The 22,025-nt window shown below is 41.8% G+C and overlaps 2 protein-coding genes across 17 annotated transcripts in view; one reads left to right on the plus strand and one right to left on the minus strand.

Moving 5' to 3' along the window:
- LOC140515485 (fibrous sheath-interacting protein 2-like) overlaps positions 1 to 22,025 on the minus strand; it is a 100,047-nt gene that overhangs the window by 64,209 nt on the left and 13,813 nt on the right. For 2 of the 8 annotated variants that reach the window (XM_072626213.1, XM_072626216.1), the window contains exons 3-11: positions 20,719 to 20,880; positions 17,925 to 18,014; positions 16,282 to 16,421; positions 15,794 to 15,935; positions 13,859 to 13,969; positions 11,881 to 12,025; positions 7,426 to 7,503; positions 3,878 to 3,996; positions 2,781 to 2,826 (exon numbers count right to left, since the gene is read on the minus strand). In XM_072626213.1, coding sequence (XP_072482314.1) covers positions 2,781 to 2,826; positions 3,878 to 3,996; positions 7,426 to 7,503; positions 11,881 to 12,025; positions 13,859 to 13,969; positions 15,794 to 15,935; positions 16,282 to 16,421; positions 17,925 to 18,014; positions 20,719 to 20,880 — 1,033 coding nt within the window. Of the gene's footprint in view, positions 1 to 2,780; positions 2,827 to 3,877; positions 3,997 to 7,425; positions 7,504 to 11,880; positions 12,026 to 13,858; positions 14,996 to 15,793; positions 15,936 to 16,281; positions 16,422 to 17,924; positions 18,015 to 18,477; positions 20,680 to 20,718; positions 20,881 to 22,025 lie in introns of those variants that run through there. The other 6 variants (XM_072626217.1, XM_072626214.1, XM_072626215.1 and 3 more) reach the window with 6 other exon arrangements.
- The window catches only part of LOC140515491 (uncharacterized), a 497,421-nt gene that overhangs the window by 16,307 nt on the left and 459,089 nt on the right, over positions 1 to 22,025 (plus strand). For all 9 annotated transcript variants that reach the window (XR_011971047.1, XR_011971051.1, XR_011971053.1 and 6 more), the window contains exon 5: positions 21,243 to 21,329. The gene's annotated coding sequence lies outside the window, so the exon portion shown is untranslated. The remainder of the gene's footprint in view (positions 1 to 21,242; positions 21,330 to 22,025) is intronic.

Below are 22,025 nucleotides of genomic sequence, written 5' to 3' on the forward strand. Positions count from 1 at the left end.
TGAATGTAGCAGAGGAAAAGACAGAAGATAATGCAGTCAAAGTAGAAGAAGGAACACAGAAAACAACTGAAGTGGAAAAATTGAATTTGGGTGTAATGCAAGAAAATGTTGGGATTTGAGGGCTGATCTCCCTGAATCACAAAGTTGGAAGGGACGTGAGCAGCTCCTAGTCGAACAAGCACCCCCAAGGAATGGCATAGATCTAGAGTAGGGAGAGGACCATTGAAAATTTGAAGGTCCAAAAACAGCTGTGAGGTGCTTCCCAAAGAAGACCAAGGAACTGAATGCTCTGAGCACAAAGCAGCTGCTTGTCCTCCAAGAAAGGAGCAAGTAATGCACAGGGCCTGGCACAGGGAAGAAGCCCTCCCAGATGGAGGAGGTTGGGGACTGCCTGCACAACACTACTGACATGGGGCGTCTGATACATGGTAACAGCAGAGAGGTCTGATGTTTTCTCATGTAAGGCATGACAGAGAACCTTCCAAGATTGGTCCATAATGCATTGTTGGTTCCTAGGCTCCCAGATCTAGAGCAGAAAGGGACTTTGAAGGTTTTCTAACCAGTGGTGTCAAACTCAAATAGAAATGGATCCCTGTGGGTCGCATATTGACCTAGAAATTCTATCATAAATTAACATGATCTATGTTGTATTGGATTTTTATTTATCTTTTTATACATTTCCCAATTATATTTTAATCTGGTTTTGGCTGCACTTGGGAGTTTGGCTAGCCAGGAGTTTGACATCCCGGTTCTAGTTCAATGCTCTTATTTTATAGATGAGGAAACTGAGGCCCAGGGATGAGAGATGACTTGGTCAAGATCACATAGACTCCCTAATATCCATTTCTGATGATTCTCATGGACACAAAAAAGACACTAAAAATTAGAAAGTCTTTGGCAATAAACTGAATACCTTTGGCAAAGAATTGGAAACTGCAGGGACTGAGGGGAACTGAGCCCCCATCAGCTGGGGAATGGCTAAACAAGTTGTGATGTATGATTATAATAGAATACTACCGTGCTGTAAGAAATGATGAGGCAGGTTGATTTTAGAAAAACATGGAAAGACTTTCACGAAATAATGCATAGCAAAGTGAGCATAACCAAGAGAACACTGTATACGGTAACAGCAATATTGTTCAAAGAATAACTGGGAATAACAACTAAATTATTCTGAATATTACAAATACTCAAATCAAGTATAAAGGATGTATGAAGATGCTATCCACCTCCAGATAAAGAACTGATAAACAGAAGCATTCATAGTATGGTTTTACATATATATGTATATATACGCAACATATGATGTGTGTGTGTATAAATCTGTGATAAATGGCGGCCTTCCTCAGTGTAGTGTGAGGAGGGAAGGAAGGAGACAGCTTGGAACTTTAAAAATAACCAAAAAAATTAAATTAAAAAGCTGAAAACCCTAGGGACTATAGGCATAGTGGTTCCAGAGTCAGGAGACTTGGATTTTAGTCTGCGTCTGCTCTGTATGACCTTGGGCAAGTCATTCACCAGCTCTTTTTGAGCCTCAGCTTACCTGTTCATAAAACAAAGGTACTAACCTAAATGGTCGCCAAGGCCCTTTCTGATCCTAGGATTTTACAATTCCACAGTGCTTAAGTACAGGGATATTATATTAAAGCGATTAATCCACTTGGGTTGCAGCAACTGTAGATTTATGCCTCCTGGTGAACTGGCTAGGAGCTTGCAGAGGCCCTGGATCTTAAGAGTGCATGCACATTCTCACGCACCATATTTCCAAAATTTGCATGGGAAATACTTGGCTTCTTTAAAGGTCTGGCCCAGGGGTGGGAAATCTGCAGCCTCGAGGCCACATGTGGCCCTCTAGATCCTGAAGTGTGGCCCTTTGACTGAATCCAAACTTCACGGAACAAATCCCCTTAATAAGAGGATTTGTTCTGTAAAACTTGGACCCACGCAAAAGGCTGCACCCAAGGACCTAGAAGGCCACATGTGACCTCGAGGCCAAAGTTTCCCCACCCCTGGCCTGGCCCTTTAGATCCAGGAGTGCAGGGATTAGGGCCAACTCTAGGAAATATCTGAAAGTTTGTCTTGAGTGTTAGCAGCCTTCCGATTCTGTGGCCCTCCCATCCCTTCAAGTTCCTAATATCCTCAGAGCTCCTTCTCCCAATTTCCATTAAAACTTGCTGTCATGAAAAGTATATGGCATTCATTTATATTTGCTTATAAATGGCTGACAACAGCTCAAAATGTTGCCTCCCCCTATGTGTTTTTAATATGGATCAAAGCTAAAGATACTATGACAGTATTAGACAAAAGGTACTGAAGTTTTGATTGGGGCAGGGGGCCTTCACAGTCTATTGGAACTCATGGTTTATTGAGATGCCTACTATGCCTGGGTATAATGTCAATCCTGCTTTATACTTTGTAAATTCCATAAGAGTATGAGCTTACAGCTGAGAAATTTTATACACACACACACACACACACACACACATAGATGTAACATATATATTACATATGAAAATAATATATTATATACATATATAATAAGAATAGCTCTGGAGAGTGGAAAGTACAATGGACTCAAGAGTCAGAAGACCTGGGTGTGAGTCCCAGAAGCATGACTTCTTGGCCAAATTTTTTTCTTTTATAAGACAAGGCCTATTAGCTTTACCCTACTCTCCTCACAGCTACTACAAAATGCTAACCAAATGGGGATTATTATTGTCATTAATTTAAATAATAGGACAGTTGATAAGCCCAGATTTGAGAGGGTAGGTCTGTCTTACCTCCAGTTTCTATTCCACTCAGCTTTTTAGTCACATCTCCATCAGGCTGTATGAAAGAGCAAGATGATTTATTAGTAATTCAAATCCTGATAAAGACTTTTGCCTTTCATAGGCCAATCAACTAGACGCAGAATTTCTGCTAAGTACCATAGCTTTGGTTTAGGGGCTACCCTAGGTGGGAACTCAATCCCTTCCTGGTCTTTTCAGCTATACTTCAAGTTCCCCAGGGGGTTGGACTAGGCAGCCTCTAAGGTCCCTGCCAGCTCTACCTCCTGTGACATCCCAACAGCTCACAGGGCTGTTGGGGAAAAGTGTGATTTGTAAAACCATAAAACATTTCTGAGTTTGCCACTTATTAGCTATGTGACTTTATCTCAGTTTCCTTATCTGTAAAATGGGGATAAAAATAGTATACCCTCTAAGCCTCTAAATTTCAGAGCAGTTACTGATCTGAACTAATAGAAAGAGGTCCCTCCCACATGGGAGCTCCCTATACACTAATTAAGTCATAAGATGTAGAATATAATATTATATATATATATTATATACACACATATACATATATACATATATATGTATATTACTGTAGGGCTCTACATAGACACGTCAGTATCTCTATATAGCTCATTAGCTATCTCACAGGTTGGTTCCAACATTTATTTAATGCAACAAGCATTTATTAAGCACCAGTTCGTAAGCATTGCAAAGTGGGATAGAAGGGTAGAGAAAACAAAACAAAATTGTCCCTATTCCCATTTAAGGGGCAGTGAACAGGGGACAGGAGAGACAATACAACACCAACAAAGACAACTGTGCACAATAATACATGATAATTTGAAGACAGAGTATTAGCAACTGGGGAGGCATTAGGAAAAGAAAGGAAGTTCAGGGTTCTGGGAGATAGAACCAAGGAAAGGGGAGCTTGGTGGGGTTGAGTTGGAGAGGCAGGCTGGAGGCAGATTGTAGGGGCCTTGAATACCAAAATCAGGAGCTGATAATAATAGCTGGAAAATAGTAAGGGGTCTTTGAAAAGCAAAATGACATGATGAGAGCAATGTCTTAGTGACCAACATATATTAACCTGACAAAGTTCTTACCCTGACGTCAGTAACATCATCCTTATTAATGTCAGCCTGTGAATTCACGGACGTGGCTGACTTCTTGTTCCCAGTCTTTGTACTGCTATGAGAAGGTTGAACAGAGACTGTTGCAAGCTCTGAAGATACCAAAAAGAAATCCCATAAAATTTTAACAATTAGAATATGGAGAGAAAGCCAAGCAGGAAGTCAATCCTATTATTTTTCTAGCTGTCTGAAAGACCTTTATAAGCATCCATCAGATTGACCAGAGGAGCAGAGGTTACAAGGAGTACCAATGGAAGGAATTCCTGCCCACATGACATCATCAACTCAGAGCATTTTTTTTTTTTTGCAACTTCTCCACTATCTGCTGTTTGGGTCATGATGTACAGACTGAACATATTCTAGCAATGTCATTGTATTGTTAAAAGGCATGATGTTGGGATGTTTGAAATAAGACCATAATATAGGAGATAGGGAGAGGGATGGATTTGGGATTTCACTGGTCTAGGGAATTCCCTCTATTAATACAAGTTGGCATCTTCGAGTCTTAGAGAGTTGCTTAGAGCAGCACTTCTTAAATTGTGGGTTGTGACCCCACATGGGGTTACACCCACAGTATAAGAAGTGCTGAAGGGGTTGTGAGTGACCTAGAGCACTGAGAGATTGCCACCCAGACCATGTGACAAGCATGGCTTACATTGAGGTCTTCTTGGCTATAAGAACTGGCTATTTACGTGCCATACTACTTCTCACATTGACTCCAACTAACATGTGAAGATGGGAAAGTAACCATTCCTTTATATTCAGGAGGATTTGAAGTCTGATTATAAAAATTGGTTCAATTGTGGTCTAAGAGAGATTTGATAAAAACAGGCTACTACCAAAAGGCAAAATACTCAAATGTGTTCTGTTTCTGTTATTTAGTCTAAGAATAAAAGGAATGAGGGAGAAGATCAGGTTGGCTATTTCCCTCTATGATCAGGTTCCTTCCCAAATTCTTCCCTGGGTATGGTACAGTGTCCTCATGTGTCCACTGAGAGTACACTTTGGTTATGTGACTCTCCTGGGCTCAAGGTGCTAGAAACACTAGCAGACACATAAAGCTTTGATGTTTACAATTTATTTTATGTATCTTATCTCACTGGATTGTCATAATAACCCTGTGAAACAGGATCATTCAGTGCTAGGTTTGGAGGGGGTTTTAGAGATCTGGAGTCTAACCCCCTCATTTGACAGAGGAGGAAACTGAAGGCCAGAGGAGGTGTGGGATTTGCCCAAGATCACACAGGTAACAAGTGGCAGAGGCAAGCCCTGAACTCAGGTCTTCTGGTTCTCAATCCACTATTCTTTCTTGTAGGCCATGATTCTTTCATCTTCCATTTTACAGAAAAGGTAACTGAGCAAGGTAGCTCAAGAAGTATCTTATTTTTCCAGAAGAAGAAACTTGGGCCCAGTGAGGGAGAACAACTTGGCCAAGATGACTGAGCTGAGATTTGGTCCTGGGTCTCTGACTCTTTGCTCGGTGCTCTGCTCTATATTGATCTGTCTTAAGACAGGCTCAGAACTCAGCAGCTATGTTTTGGTGATGAGAGCTGAAAGGAGAAGAGCCAAGGGAAAGGAGAGTTCAACAAGAGGAGAAAGTAGGTGGTGATAAGGTGACTTTTGTATGGGATCTTTTCTCCCAGCCCCAATCTGAGAACAGAGAATGGTGAGGTGGGAAAGGATGACAGCTAAGGAGAGAACACAGAAATGGTGCATTTCTTTCAGAACCATTTACGATGATAAACTCAAAGACTTTAGACCTACAAGAGACCTTAGAGATCATTTGGTCTACTTGCCTTCTCCCACCCCGAAAGTTTAACAGATAAGAAAACTGTGGTCAAGAGACTAAGTGATTTGTCTAAAGTCCCATGTCTGGTAAATGGTAGCCAGGATTTGAAGCCATGCCCTCTGACTAAATCCAGCAACCTTTCCATCACACAGTTTTCCACTACATCATTTATAGGGAGCCTAACCCAGATGGAGTAAGAAAGTAATTGTAGCAGTACAGGGAGCAAAAGGACAATTCTGGATAGAAAGTACTAGAGAGTCAAAATAAAATTCTGTCTTGATTATGGAGTTTGTCAACAGGAATTACCACTTAGTGTGCTAGAGAAAGCATGGTGTTGGTAGAGAACCTGGGCTCTGCTTCCTACCAGGGATAGATACTGCCTGGCTGTGTGACTTTGGGCAAATCACTGCCCCTCCCTGGGCTCAGTGTCTGCCTCTGTAAAATGAGGGAGTTGGATTAGATGATTTCCAGTGTCCCTTCCATCTCTAACATCATTTGATTTGGGGATCTGAGGAGAGGAAAAGAAGGGAATGATGTTAAACTAAAACACAGGCAAGAAAATCTGGCTGACTAGAGCACAGAGAATAGAAGGAAATAAACTGGATGGCCTGGGTCAGCTAGAATGGCAGAGAGGGCCAATCAAAAGTAAGATGTCCTTTTTCTCCTAATTGAGCATTTAAAAGTCCATTGGGTTTGGAGTCATGCTAGACCTTGGTTAAGATTTTGGCTTGAATGTTTATTTCCCCTCTATGTCCTTGGACAGATCCAAAGGTTTCACTTCCCTCTTCTGTAACATGAGGGGGGAGGCCTAGATGAAAGGCTTCTAAGGTCTTCTCCAGATCTAACATTCTATGATTCTAATGAAACCACTTGCAAAAAGGACCACTTTGGGAGACAGTGTTTTGTTGATTCTGTAAATATGGTAGGATTCTACGTGTACTTCCCTTTACGTCTGTGAATCATTCAGTGAAAACATCCACATGAAATCCTCATGAAGTCAGTGAGGATATAAAATTCATTTCAAAACATGGATGAAAGATTTTTACCCACCTAGGAAAGTAATCTCTTTACAATTTAATTGAGGATTTTCTTTTAATCATTTGGCAAGTTACATATCTTTTTCATAAATGCAAACAAAACCTTTCCCTCAAAAGTAGGAAAGGAAGGATAGCTGAGGCATTAAAAAGGGGCATTCATTTGGGGAACAGGCTTGGAATCCCAACTCAGGTACTTTATTAACTGTGTGACCTTGAGCAAATCACTGTCCCTTTGAGCCATGGTATCATCATTTGTGAAATGGACATGATATTTGCACTACCTGCCTCTTGGGGAAGGCAGCTGGAAAAATTCAGTGAGATAAGTGGTGGATATGAAACCACTTTGTAAACTCTAAAGCACTGTATGCAATGGAATACTGTACTAGTTTTATGTATTATATATATATATATTTTATAATATATATCATCATATGTCAGTGTCTATAACCATTATGTAGTGTATATTATAGTGTATGTGTGTTTATCCTCCATGTATACTAGACATGTTAGGTCCCAAACTTTGAATACATAGCAGGAAGCAGTCAGGAGGGGTGTAACTGAGGTGGAGGCCTGGCCCTCACAGGCTCTATAGTGGCCACCAGAGAATACCAGGGAAAACAGGATTTATGTCCTCAGCTTTTGCTCAAACTATTTCACAATCATTTTAGTATTTCTTTTTCAAGATATTTCATTACTTTTAAATCCTCGAGACGTTTTCTGTTCAGATGTTTTGGTGTTTTCATTCTTTTTCTTTTTCTTCTTTGGTGAAGTATCTTGTAGAAAGATAATGAGAAAAGTTCTTTTACAATGGTGAAGGCCAAATAATCTATTCTCTAGTCTCCTTTTATACCCAAGTGAACACTGATTATATCTACCTGCCCTGGCAGGGGGTAGGATGGGGAAGGAGGGAGAAGGAGAAAGAGGTTTGGAGGTGGAGAGAGAGAAAAACAGTGCCAGAGCCAGATAGCAAATGAGAGAGAAGGAAAAGAGCCAGAGAGAGAAGGAGAGAGCATGAGACAAAGAGAGAAAGAGAGAGAGAGAGAGAGAGAGAGAGAGAGAGAGAGAGAGAGAGAGAGAGAGAGAGAGAGAGAGAGAGAGAGAGAGAGAGAGAGCATGAGAAAGATAATGGGGAAGAGAGACTGAAAGAGAGAGAACAAGAGAAACACAGATCATGAGAGACAGAATGAGATAGAGAATGAAAGAATGAGACATGAGAGGCAGGAAATGAAAGAATGAGAGAGGTAAAGAGTCTGAGGCAGAAAGATTGAAAGAGAACAAAAGAGAGAATTAGAGACAGAATGAGAAAGAATGCAAGAGAGACAGAAGGAGAAACACTTGGTGAGAGAGAGTGAGAGAACAAAAGAAAAACAGAGTGTGAGACTGTGAGAGACAAAGTAAAAGAGAGAATGGGGGAGAGAGGGAATGAGAGATAGAGAAGGAGGGAGAGATGGGAAGTTTGAGAAACAGAGAGGAAAAGATAGAGTAATAGAGAGAGAGAACAAGGGAGCAAGACAAAGAATGAGAGACAGGATGAGGGAGAGTCAGAGACAGAAAATCAGAGAGGAAAGTGGGAAAGAGAGAAGAGACAGAATGAGAAAGAAAATGAGAGAGAATAAGAGACAGAACAAACAGAAGAGAGAAAGAATAAGAGAGGAGAGAAAGAGAATGAGAGACAGAACAAGGGAGAGAGATGGAAACACAGAAAAGGGACATAATGAGAGCAACAGAGAATTAGAAAGTAGACGTAGAATGAGAGAGAGGAGAGAGAATGAGAATACAGGAGTGAACAAGAAAGAAAAGGAGAGGGGGTGGAGCCAAGGTGGCAGAGTAGAAAGACAATCTGCTCTAGCTCTCCTCTCATAACCCATAAAATACCTGTAAAAAATGACTCTAAACAAATTCTAGGGCAGCAGAAACCACAAAATGACAGAGTGAAACAGGTTTCCAGCCCAAGAGAGCCTGGAAGGCCGACAGAAAAGGTCTATCACACCAGGCTCAGAGCAGAGCACAGCCCAGCCTTGGCCACGGAGCCCAGCACAGACAGGACTGGAGCAGGTTTCAGGGTGTGGAATTCCAGGCAGTAGCTGTGGTTCCCAGATTTCTCAACCAAAAAATGCCAAAGACAACTTCAAAGATCAGTGAGAAAGCTGTTTTACCTGGGTGAGAGGGGAGCAAGGTCGGGCCATGGCCCCAGGGCAGTAGCAGCCACTGATGCACAGCATCCACTTTTGGAGCCCTCAGCCTAAAAACCCTGTGGGAATCAAGCCACTGATCTGGGTCTCAGCCCTGAGTGGTGGTCTTGGAGTGAGGAGGAGCACTGGCACCGGTGTGGCAGAGCTGGCAGAGACTCTGGAGAGGGAATCCTACTCTCAGATCCTGGACAGAAAAGAGTACTTGTGGTTGCTCCCAGACCAGATCACAGGCCAGGAGAGGAGTAAACTCCTCTCCCTTGATTGTGCCACCTTGGAGGAACTGAGAACTTACAGGTCCCTAGAGTATGCCCTCCACTTGACAAAGGACTCAAAAGTCAAGTAACTGGCTGGGAAAATGCCCAAAGAAGGAAAAAAAAGACTATATATAGAAGGTTACTTTCTTGGTGAACAGGTATTTTCTTCCATCTTTTTCGATGAGGAAGAACAAAGCATACCATCAGAGGAAGACCTAAAAGTCAAGGCTTCTACATCCAAAACCTCCAAAATAAATATGCAGTGGTCTCAGGCCATGGAAGAGCTCAAAAAGGATTTTGAAAATCCAGTAATAGATGTAGCAGGAAAATTGGGAAGAAAAATGAGAGTCATGCAAGAAAATCATGAAAAGTGAGTCAACAGCTTGCTAAAGGAGACTCAAAAAAATGCTGAAGAAAATAATACCTTTAAAAACAGACTAACCCAAATGGCAAGAGGTCCAAAAAGCCAATGAGGAGAAGAATGCTGTAAATAGCAGAATGGGCCAAATGAAAACGGAGGTTCAAAAGCTCACTGAAGAAAATAGTCCTTTAAAAATTAGAATGGAGCAGATGGAAGCTAATGACTTTGTTAGAAACTAAGAAATTATAAAACAAAACCAAAAGAATGAAGAAAAAAAAGAAGACAATGTGAAATATGTCAATGGAAAAGCAACTGACCTGGAAAATTGATCCAGGAGAGATAATTTAAAAATTATTGGTCTACCTGAAAACCACAATCCAAAAAAGTGCCCTTCCAAGAAATTATCAAGGAAAACTCCCCTGATATTCTAGACCCAGAGGGTAAAATAGAAATACAAAGAATTCACTGATCACCTCCTGAAAGAGATCCCAAAAGGAAAACTCCTAGGAATACTGTAGCCAAATTCCAGAGTTCCCAGGTCAAGGAGAGAATGTTGCAAGCAGCTCGAGAGAAGTGGTTCAAGTGTTGTGGAAATACAATCAGGATAACACAGGATTTAGCAGCTTCTACACTAAGGGATCGAAGGAATATGATATTCCAGAGGTGAAAGGAGAAAGGATTAAAACCGAGAATCATCTACCTAGCAAAACTGAGTATAATACTTCAGGGGAAAAAAATGGAATTTCAGTGAAATAGAGGACTTCCAAGCATTCTTGTTGAAAAGACCAGAGCTGAATAGAAAATTTGACTTTCAAATACCAGAATCAAGAGAAACATGAAAAGGTAAACAGGAAAGAGAAGCCTTAAGGAACTTATTAAAGTTGAACTGTTTACATTCCTACCTGGAAAGATGTTATTTGTAACTCATGAGACCTTTTTCAGTATTAGGATAGAGGGAATATATACAAATATCTATATATATGTAGTGTATATATATATGAATATACATATATGTAGGTGTGTATGGGTATGTATGTGTATATATGTGTAGGAATGTATATGTACATGTGTGTATGTGTATATGTGCACGTGTGCATGTGTGTGTGTGTGTATGTATGTATATCTATATTGACAGAGGGCACAGGGTGAGCTGAATATGAAGGGAGGATACCTAAAAAAATAAAATTTACTGTTGAAAGGAATGTACTAGGAGTAAGAGAAAGGGAGAGGTAGAATGTAGCAGATCATCTTACATACAAGAGGGAAGAAAGGGCTTCTACAATGGATGGGAAGGGCAGGGGAGATGAAAGGAAATTGAGCCTTACTCTCATGGGATTTGGCTTATGGAGGGAATAACACACACTCCATTGGATAAGGAAATCTATTTTACCCTACAGGAAGGCAAGGGGGAAGGGCATAAGAGAGGGAAGATAGTAGAAGGGACAGGGAATTGGGGAATTGGGGAAAAAGATAATCAGAAGCAAACACTATTGTGAGAGGATAGGTCAAGGGAGAGAATGGAATAAATGAAGGGCAGGATAGGACGGAGGGAAATGTGGTTAGTCTTTTACAACATAACTATTATGAAAGTGCTTTGCATTGTTACACATGTGTGACCTATATTGAATTGCTTGTTTTCTCAATGAGAGTGGGTGAGGAGGGAGGGAAGAAATATGGAACTCAAAGCTTTAAGAAGCAATGTTAAAAATGGTTTTAGCATGCAACTGGAAATTAAGCTATACAGGCAATGGTGTATAGAAATCTATTTTGCCCTCCAGGAAAATAGAGGGGAAGGGGGATGGAAGAAGGGTGGGTAATAAAAGGGAGGACAGGCTGGAAGAAGGGGTGGAAGGGATGTCCTGGGGTTGAGGGTAGGGAAAGATGGGGAGAAAATTTTGAATTCAAATTCTTGTGGAAGTGAATGTTAAGAACTGAAAAAATAAATTATATATTAAAAGGGAAAAAAAAGAAAGAAAAGGAGAATAAGAGAAAAGTGAGAGAGAACTAGAAAAAGGAGAGAGAGAGAATACAAGAGAGATACAGGAAGCAAAAGAGATGGAGTGAGAGGAGGATGTTTGGAGAGGGAAAGAGGGAGGAAGAGAGAGAAGGGGAGAAAAACGGAGAAGAAAGGGGAAAAGCAAGGGAGAGAGAAAAGAAAGGAGGAAAGAGGGGAGAGAAAGAGAAAGAAAGATGAAACGAGGGAGAAAGAAGGGATGGAGATCAAGTGAGGGACAGAGCAATCAAGAGACAGTGAGAGCAAGAGAGACCCCAAAGCGAGACTGAGCCTCAGAGCCTGGAACAGATCCAGAGGAATAAACTGATCAGTGGCTTGCACCCAGCTACCTTGTCTTCTAATCTCATCGCTTTCAAACAATGTCTCTTCTGTTTTATATTCCGATGGTATTTTCTCTGTTTCTTCTTTTTTAAAGCCATTCCCTTGCATTTTCTGCAAGTGATACGCCATTTTTTTCTCAAGAAGTGCTTGTTTCTAAAACGTTTAAGAAAATACATTTTTAGCGTCAACTTTCCATTTTCTAATGCAAAATTCCTTTTGTCAAAAAGTGGTATTTGTTCACTATGCTTTTGCTCCCAAATTTCCTAAGCTCCACCTAGGGCAAGGCTGAGAGCAGCATGCTGGCTATGTAGGGAAGCACCGCACCTTTTGCTTCAACAAGGATAAAATATAAGTAGCAGTCAGATGGACTTAAGTAACTGGACCAAGGCCATCCAGGTCTTTGGAATTTGAGACCTGGGATTTGAACTCAGGTCCTTTAATCCAAACCCAGTGCTCTTTCCTAGTGGAAAAGCCATGCTCTCTTGTTGTCTGCCCTGGTCCATCATGTAAAGCATCCATTGAAAGTTATGCTAAGACGAGGCCCCTGTGATCTAAGCAAAGTTTAGGGCCAAGTCATACTTGTAGGGTCCCACCAGAATGGAGCACATTCTGTAGGGCTGCTCTGGGACACAGACTGGGAAGAGATTGCCTTTGGGAGGTGGCAATGGCAAGACGAGCATGTCAAGTTGTCTTCCCCTTTTCTTTCCTCCTTTGCTCTGAAAATGATTTAAACCAGGGGTTCTTAAGCCAGGTCTGTAAGCTTTTGTTTTTCCAATGACTTTCAATAACTTTATTTCAACAAAATCAGTCTCCTTTGTACCCTTGCACGTTCTCCTTTATGCATTTATAAACATGATTCCAAAAAGGGCCTATAGGTTTCATTAGGCTGCCAAAGGAAACCACAACATCACAAAGGTTAAAAGTCCCCAATTTAAACAAATGCCAACTGCTGCTTGTAGCTGTCACCCTCCTCTGTTTTTTCTTTTTCTTTGTATCCTCAGTTCTTAGCCCAGCGTTTGAAATATTTTATAGCAGCATACTACTAATTGCTGTTTGTCCTTCATTCTGGAAGAGGACCAATGACATTGGCAGGGTGACGTCTTGACTTGCAAGCAAATTGGATTTAAGTGAGGCAGGGCTGTGTAAAGTCTTCAGCCTCACTTTCTCCTGCAGGGTCATCTGAGTCCAGAGGACAGACACAGGTCAGAACTGGAGATGACTCCCTACTACTAATCAAGGTTTATTGAATGCCATCTATTGACTCAGAAGTCATATATTACTTGCAGGCAACATAGCATAACGCAAAGAATCCTGGATTTGGACTCAGGAGCCCCAAGTTTAAATCTTGGCTCTGATGGTTAGTAACTGATCATATGATCTGGTTGCTTCCCTTCAAGAGGCCTCAGTTTTATATCTGTAAAATGGGGATTATAATGTTTTTACTACCAACTTCACAGGGTTGTTAGGTGTCAAGTACTTTGAAAACCTTAGAGTACTCCAAAAATGAGAATTATTATTTAGGTGAGAATTTATGGACAAAGAAAGAGTATCTGAAATTTTAGCCTAATATTAGTACCAAAGGAAACATTTGGGAGGAAAATACTGAGAACATTTCTCTCTAAAACCTCTGGGCCTAAGAAAAGCAGCTGTGTTATTTTCTCTCTAGACTTTTCAGATTTTGGTGATTGTACACATAATTCATTTACATATGGGAAAGTCAAAAGCGATCCTCTTACAATGGGTATTGATGTGGGGGCGTGGGGAAGAGAGGGAGATGGAGAGAGACAGTAGTCAGAATGAGACAACCAGACAGAGAGCGAGTGCTAGTGCGTCTCACCCATATGGTTGTAAACTTTGGCAACTGCCTGTCTTTGGGGATAACAGACCCTAGTCAAGTCCATACGATCAAAGGATGTGATGGCTTGTGACAAAGAACAGAGTATTCTCTGTAGTGAGTCACAGTTATAGGCAACATCCCCTCTGTACCTTCCTGTCACTCTCCTCTCGACTTCTCCTGCGTTGTTCCTCGACCCGAGCTTCTCTTTTAACTTCTTCTCCAATTCTGGTCAAAAGTAACATCTCCTTTGCTTTCCATTCCTAGAGAGTAGGGTTTATTGTATACAACATGGCCTTTTAGTTTTCACTACAACTGTGTTTTTGCAATATGATACCCACTTGCCCACCCCACCCTCCACTGGACAAAGTAGCAGGCATTCACAGACTGGACCTAAAGGATATCAGTGAGGGCAGAGCAGCTCACCCAGTGAATGTGAAAGAGAGACTGTCTCCCACACTTCTGCGCACTGGCAACCTTCCAATGGCCCAGCTGTGGATGGATGCATTTGAAGGGGCTTAGGGCCAAAGCAGCTCTTTCATCACTGGCAGCTCAGGCTGTCAACAGTACAAAGTTCAGGCCCAAGTAAGGCTGAATCATGAAACCTAATAAGGGGCTGGAGGGAACGGTTTTGCTCTTCCTCATCCAAGAGAGCCTGTGGTCAATGTTCTTTCAATGAGTTGCACAATGCTTTGCACCTACTAAGTGCTTCTTGAGTGCTTTTGTGTTCATTCATTTCATATGTACACTTTAGGAGAAGGGAGGAAAAGTTTCACTTAAAAAAATAACATTGCTCTGCGTTTCAGGGGAGTTGGGAAGATGAGCAGAGCAGAACGACCGTTCTAACCTCAGAAAGCCCCCCGAGGTACATCCATAAAGTACAGACTTGTGCTCAGCCTGAGCTCATTCCTGGACTCCAGTCTTCTCACATGGTAATAAAAGGGCGAAGAGGGAAGAGACAGATGGAGCAATCATGAAGGAACTCCAAAGAGGAGGTCATGAAGCTAAGGGTGCTTGAAAATTCATTCAATCCTGACATTTAATAAATGCCTTCAACGTGCAATAGATTGTGTTAGGCACAGAGGGGAGATACACGGGCAAAGGCGGCATCGTCTCTGCCCTGTAGTCTAGGAGGGAGATAATCCATGTACAAGAATACAAAATTGAAGGTTACAGGAGGTGATCAGAAGGAAAACAATGGCAAGTATCTTCACTTGTATCTGGTCCTATTCCCAGCATCTCTTGCATCTGCCCCATCTCTCTAGGTGCGCTGCCTTTGCCACGGGTGCCTTCAATATCATTTGCTTGGATTAGTGCTTAGTCTCTCTTCCCCCCTTCCAAACCATCCTCCATATTCTTATGCATCCATCTGGCTGTCATTCTGCTTCAAACCCTTCTGGGACTCCTTATGTGCCTGCCAGGCAAAGTTTCAACTTCCAATCCCATCCATCAAGACTCCTCCCCCCACCTTGGCCGTCATCTGGTACCACCCTTTCCTTTTCAGTCTTATCTCACTTGGGACTCCAGACAAAGTGTCCTCTTCACCTTCCCAAGAGCAGGCCTTGTGTTCCCCTGCCTCCAGGCCTGCTCACATTGTCCATTCTAGATGGAGTGCCTTTCCTTGACTGGTTAGCCTTTAAGCCTAACTCCACTGTCGTTTCCTCTGCAAAGTCATTAGTGAGTGATCTTTCCCCTCAGATCTCACATTTATCATGTATTTATATTGTAGTTATCTGTCTCATTCTCCTACTAGATTATAAGCTCCGTAGAGATGGGACAGATTTGACAGGATCATACAGGAACAGGAATATCATAGGATGAGGGCATCTCAGATTCTGTCTAGTCTCTCTCTTTCATTTTACAGGGGAACAAACTGAGGCCCAGGGAGGGGAAATGATTTGCCCAAGTCACACAGGTGGTGAGTAGCAGAAGTATGACTGTATCTAGGTCCTCTGCCTCCAAGAGCCAGTGCTCTTTCCACTGTGACCCACTGCCTTCTTACTTCCTCTTTTCACTCCCTAGGACCTATCACAGTACTCTTATGTGCAGCGTTTGTTGCCTGCCCCATTTTCAGTGTCTCTTCTCACCTCTTCGATCTTCCTCCGAAGACTTAGTTTTCTTCTTGTCTGCTCCCTCTGTCTTTTCTCTTCCTCATTCATCCGGATGAGATGTCGTTCCTCAGCAGAGCGCTCAAGCTTCTCCAGTTCCTTGCTGATCATATCTAAATATCTTTGGGCACAAATACAAATGAGCAAGTAAAGGTCAGCTGGGCACCTAACAGGGCAGCATTTCAGAGTCAACAGTGCTAGCCCTAACCATCTTGTTAATTGACTTCTCTTCCCTAAATGAACAGAAATGTACAAGTAACTCTTACACGGTCCTCTTTCTTGTCCTTTTTTTATATATTCTCATGTTTGAATTTATTGATGATTAATTTCACAATAAAATTTTTTTAAAGAAATGAATATAGAGCAGGTTTCATGACTTTGCTAATACCTTACCAAAACCTGTTTGGCTTTTGTTGTTGATGCTGTCCACAGCATGGATCTGAAACACAAGCCAAGGGGAGGCCTACCTGTGCCTTATTAAGCGCTCTTGGTCCTGAACAGACCGTGTGCCGTCTTGTAAGAGCCATTCTCTGAACTGTGCGGCATCTCTGCTGTCTGGGATTTGATTGTGTTCCTGGAGTCTGGTGACTTGTTTTTCAAGCATTTTCTAAAAGGAAATTGAATGATGGGTTAAGAATTTCATGTGTAACATTTATATGTGCCATTTGGGTTGGAGAGAGAAAACTGTACCCCATCTATGGTTAAGAAGTCAATCATACTACATTCTGACTCAAATGACCCAAAAGGATGTACTGTCGGGACACCAAAGCCAAATGTCTCTATCCAAGCAGGTGGCAGAGAAAGACAGGAGAAAGGATAAAAGATTAGGACATTCCCCCACTCTGGGGACACTGCTGTTTATGACCAGCTTCCACACTATGGGGCAGCCCCTTTCATTTTCACCCAGCTTCATTGACCCTAGAAAGGTGACAAGGTGTATGTATGTATGTGTGTATGTGTATGTATGTATATGTGTATATAATATACACATACATGCATACACAGATGCATACACACATATACAAATACAAACAGAAACACATGTACACATACATATATACACAAATACACATATGTACACAAATATACGTATACATACAATATAACAACTAGTCTGGTATGGCTGGAAAGCTAGAAAGGGAGGGCAGTACCAGACCACAGAGGGCTCTCAAGAAGACCTTTAGCGGGGAGCAAGCATGGAACTGCTGAAGGGTTTGAAGCAGAGGAGTGCCATGGTCAGATCTCAGCAAAAAAAGCCATCTTGAAGTAGTGTGAAGGATGGTTCAAAGTGGGGATGGAGTGAAGATGGGAAAACCTGTCAGGAGGCTATTGCAGTGGTACATGTAGGTGCCAATACGGGTTAATACCAGGGTGGTAGCAGTGGAACTAAAATAAAAGATAGATGTGAGAGGTTAACAAAAGGAAAAAGTCAAAAGTTACCCTAAGTTTTCAAATCTAGGAGACTGTGTTAATTGTAGAACAAAGATGAAAGGAAAAGCAGGTTGTAAGAGAAACAAAATCCAAACTCCACGTGGAAGGTGGCAGAATTAGTTGGTGTTTGTCTAACTCAGAGCTTCTTAACCTTTTCCTGGGATCCCTTTGCCAGTCAGCCTGGTAAAAGCTATGGACCCCCTCATAGAATTGCATTTTTTTAAATTCATAAAATACATAGGAGTACAAAGGAGCCAATTTTATTGAAAAATGGTTAGGTAACTGTCTTCAACTGTACTGGAATCCAGTTACAGAATGTGGGGATTTCTAGGAGGAGAGACAAGAAGGCACCTGGAGAGAAAGTTCTGGGACTAAAAAAAGTCAGGGCTGGAGAGACTGGGGAGTGTGCTACAGAGAGGTGATACCTGAAGCCATAAGGGAGAGAGTGTGTGGAGAGAAAAGAGTCAAAGAAAGAGCCTTGGGGAAAACAATGATAACATCACAAAGAGATTGGGCAGAGGAGCAGAGAAGGGATTCCTTGACTACAACCAGGAGAATGAGATACAGAAGTAAACTTCAGCAGCTGAGGCAGATAACTCAAATCCTTTTTCCCCCCAAACTCTCCCAAGTGGAATTTCTTAAAGACACGAGAGAAAATTAATTTAGATCTTTTACTTACTTGTTCTCTTATATAGTTTCTTTCAAAGTCTAATTTGAGGCTTGTTAGATACTGTCGGTATTTATTGAACTCTCTCAAAGTGCATATAACCTAAAGAAGAAAATACAGAAATTGAAAGGTATTATTTCTATAATAGACACTTCCCCCCAAATATAACAGTAACACACTTCAGGGTCAATGGTGAAGGTAACAGTTTTAGACAGCTGTCTATATTGACAAGCAATTCCTATCCCCACAATAGATGAGTGAATGCCCTTAGCTAATAAGGAACATCTGGTGATGATAACAACCACCACAAACACACACACACACACACACACACACACACACACACACTCTCTCTCTCTCTCTCTCTCTCTCTCTCTCTTTCTCTCTCTCTCTCTCTCTCTCTCTCGATGAGTAGATTTGTAAAAATGAAACAAAATACCAATGAGAAACTAAACTCAATGCAAATATACTCTACCAGGTTACATTCTGTTCTGGGAACCTTTTCCTTCTAGATTTTTAAAAGAATCCAGAGACGATTCCTCTGAATAGTGCCAATAATGCTCACATCTATAATCGTGGGAAAGCCCTGCAGTGCAGTTGAAAGAAGATATCCTTGGAGTAACTCATCATTTTGAAATGGACCAAAGAGATCATCTAATCCAACTTCCACCTGAGTGGAAGTCAGAGAACTGGAAGGAGACCTGTGCGCTGCAATAAGAAAAGTAGAAAAGAAACCTGCCGCTAATTAGATCGAATTAGATCAGATCTTGCTTGTAATTGAATTCCTGCTTGAGACCTTCACCAGAAAGCTGCCCAGAGCAGTTTCTGTTTGCTCACCAATCTCAGATGCTGATCAAAGGCACCTGGAGGAGATACGGCATTATTCTATTGGAAGAAAAGGCAAAAAGAAAGCAAGCTTTGTTCAGTGGCTGAGCCTCTAACAGCAAAAAGGCATGTCCTGTTGGCAGTAGGTGAGCCATAAAGGACTGAGGACCCAGCTTCAAATCCTGTGGGCAGCAAGGAGAACTGGGAAGTATTCTGTGGAGAGCATGCTATGGTTGTATTTCTGCTAGTAGCAAATAACAGCTGGTCTCTGTCCTAGAACAGATGAACAGACTTAAGGAATAAAGCTCTACACTTTAGGTTTGCAGAGAATGAAATCTCTTTTGAAAAGGGAGGGATAGCCTCAAGGAGGAATTGGAGAAAAATACGTGAAAGAGGCAGTAGGAAATCCCAACCTGAGTGAGGAAGGTGGTGGAAAAATGTGATCCAGAGAAAGAAATAAAGAAGGATCTTTGAATGTTTGGAGCTAAGTAAATAGGGATGGGATTCTTTCCATGGAAGAGAAGACTGGCCCCTGGCTCCTACATGGCCAGGAGGAAGCCACTTCCTGAGTTCTAAGGTTTAATGATGCTCCTCAGGGGCCACGAGGAGAGAGGCATCCAGTAGTGGTCAGAAGGAGCAACAAATGATGCTTGATGCTGCATCTGGCCTTCTGTTGAGAAGTACTGAGGTGCCTACCTGTTGAGCTGACAGGAATCCTAGGCATGGATCCTGGATGGAACAGGGTTGTCTGGAGAGCTGTCCAAAGTAACTGCTCCCTGTCATCCCTGGTGAGTCTCTGTGGACTGATGGAAGAGTCACCAGGAAGACTATGAAAGACTGGCCAAGAAACTGGATCTTGGGGACCCAGCTGGACTTTTCATCATTGCTATTGACTGAAAGTAGGGATTTCAGAAGAGAAAGGTGGATCTGGGGAGTGAACATCCCACTAAGAAGATGTCAGAGAACAGGGTGTGAATTTTTAGGCCACAATTTAAAATATACCTTACTTAGAAGGAACAAAACGGATAAAAGCAGCGGGCAAGTCATAATGCATATGAAAGAGCTCTATCCAGGTGAAGAACACGAGGAGGAAAGCATGGTAGAACACATTTGGTTTGGGCTCAGTGAAGGGAAAAACAAGTGATGTGTTGTTGTGGTTGTAGCATAAATAAAGGTCATTTAGATCAAAATGGGGAGGGGGTGTTGGTTAGAAGAAAACCCTTGGGAAACCTGGCCCAGAAAGAGTGATTGAAGGGAGGTTTCCAAGCACAGACTGTAAAACCTCTGGTCGGTAATGCTGTAGAAGAATTTTTTGTCAGGTACAAGCTGGACTAGATGGCCTACGAGATCCCATGTGACTTTGAATTCACTGAATTTAGTTCAACAAAATATTGAATAAAATCAAATTGAATCTAACCGCCCCTCAGAATCATGAATCATCTAGCCTCAGCCTGAGTACCTCTGGTGAGGAGAATGAAATGCCTCACAAAGCAGCCCAGTCTGTTTATTCTAGAATGGTTTGAGTTGTTGAGAAAGTGTTTTTTTTTTAAATCAAGCTAACCTCTGTCTTTGGCACTTCTATTGCACTGCTTGGTCTCAATAAAGCTCTCAGGGGCCAAGAAGAATAAGTCTAATTACTCTTTTTGGTAATAGCCCTTCAAATATTTGAAGATGGTGAGTTTTTCCTTTGGTGCTATCTCCCTCCATTACGTGTACTCTTTTCTAGCTTTAAATTGACTGAGATTACAGAAAGACTAATGCCCAAAGAGAAAAGGTAATGTATGAAGTAATCTCAGAGACAATAGGTCAGGATTTGTCTGGTTTCTCTTGACCCAAACATTGGGGCGGGGAGGGGTAATATGTGTAGTCACTCACTAGGTACTTACTACCCAACTGAATAACAGATGAGTGAGCCCTGAGCATCAAGTGTCAACCATGTCAATAAAACATTTATGTGACTAAAAAAAAAGTGACAACCCACTTTGTTATTGCTGGTGATGTGGCCTCCTTTCCTTAATTTCTTCAAGATATCTTTACGCTTGTAGTAGCCACTTAAATGAGGGTCATGTAGGTTTTTGTATCTGGTTTCTAGTAGCCGACCATAAGGATCATTTAGGTTAAAACCATAAGAGGGCTGAAAAAGCTGGAAACAGAGTTAAAAATATTAGTGACAGAAGATTGGTAAAATGGCACTTTGAATTAACAGCATTACTGAAATGACATGCACTGAGAATAAAACATGCAACTGAAAGAACTCGGATCAATGCAGTGAACCAATCATAACTGATGGTAATGCCCATCTTCCACCTCTCAGAAGTGGTGGACTGCAAGTGCAGAAAAAGGCATTCATTTCTGACATCACCATTGTGATTTGTTCTGCATGACTACTTATTTGTTTACAAAGAAGGGATCTACTGGGGGTAAGGGAGAGACAGTGATATTAAAAAAGAAAGAAATGGTTTGAGTAAGAACCCTCTGCTTCTTTTCCCTTCTTTCTCCCCACAGAGCTTCTTTCTCCCGTGTAATCACCATCACCATACACTGAGCACTGACCAAAGAGGGAAATGAGAGAAGGGAGAGAGAACAGGACAGGTAGGTAGCTGTTGCCCTCTTCTTTCCCGTCCTCCACTCTGCCTCACCACTGTGGGAAATGATGAAGGGATACCATTGCTACACCTTCATAATCTGAAAATGAACAAGAACCTAGAGTCCACTGTGGTTCAAGAATACAGCGTCCATGAAAACAGAAAGAATAAAAGCCAAATGCCATTGTTAGGAATCAGAGAGTTACCCTGGAATCTCATCCAGAGCAGGAACCTTCATCCCTTCCTTCAGACCTGCTGCCAGGACATGGGCCAAAGAGTTCACACCAGTACGCAGTGGCCTTCCATGTACTGAAGGACCACTTGTCAACAGTATTTTACATGAATAAAATGCGTGCTGCTTTCTTTTTCTCTCTCTCTCTCCTTCTCTGTCTCTCTCTCCTCTTTTCTGTCTCTTTTCTGCTCTGTTTCTCTGTCTCTCTCCTTCTGTTTCACTCCTCTGTTTCTCTCTCCTTTGTCTCTGTCTCCTCTCTCTCTGTCTCTCTCCCCTTCTATCTCTCACCATATCTGTCTCTGTCTTTTCTCTCCTCTCCTCTTTCCTTCTATGTCTCTTTCCCTTTTCTCTGTCTCCATGTTTGTCTGCTCTCCTTATCTCTCCTCTCTCCTTCCCTCTCTTTCTCTGTCTCCTTCTCTGTTTCTGTCTCTTCTTCCCTCTCTCTGTCTCTTCATCACTGTCTCCTCTGTC

Source organism: Notamacropus eugenii, chromosome X (assembly GCF_028372415.1).
Source record: "Notamacropus eugenii isolate mMacEug1 chromosome X, mMacEug1.pri_v2, whole genome shotgun sequence".
Taxonomy (NCBI): Eukaryota; Metazoa; Chordata; class Mammalia; order Diprotodontia; family Macropodidae; genus Notamacropus; species Notamacropus eugenii.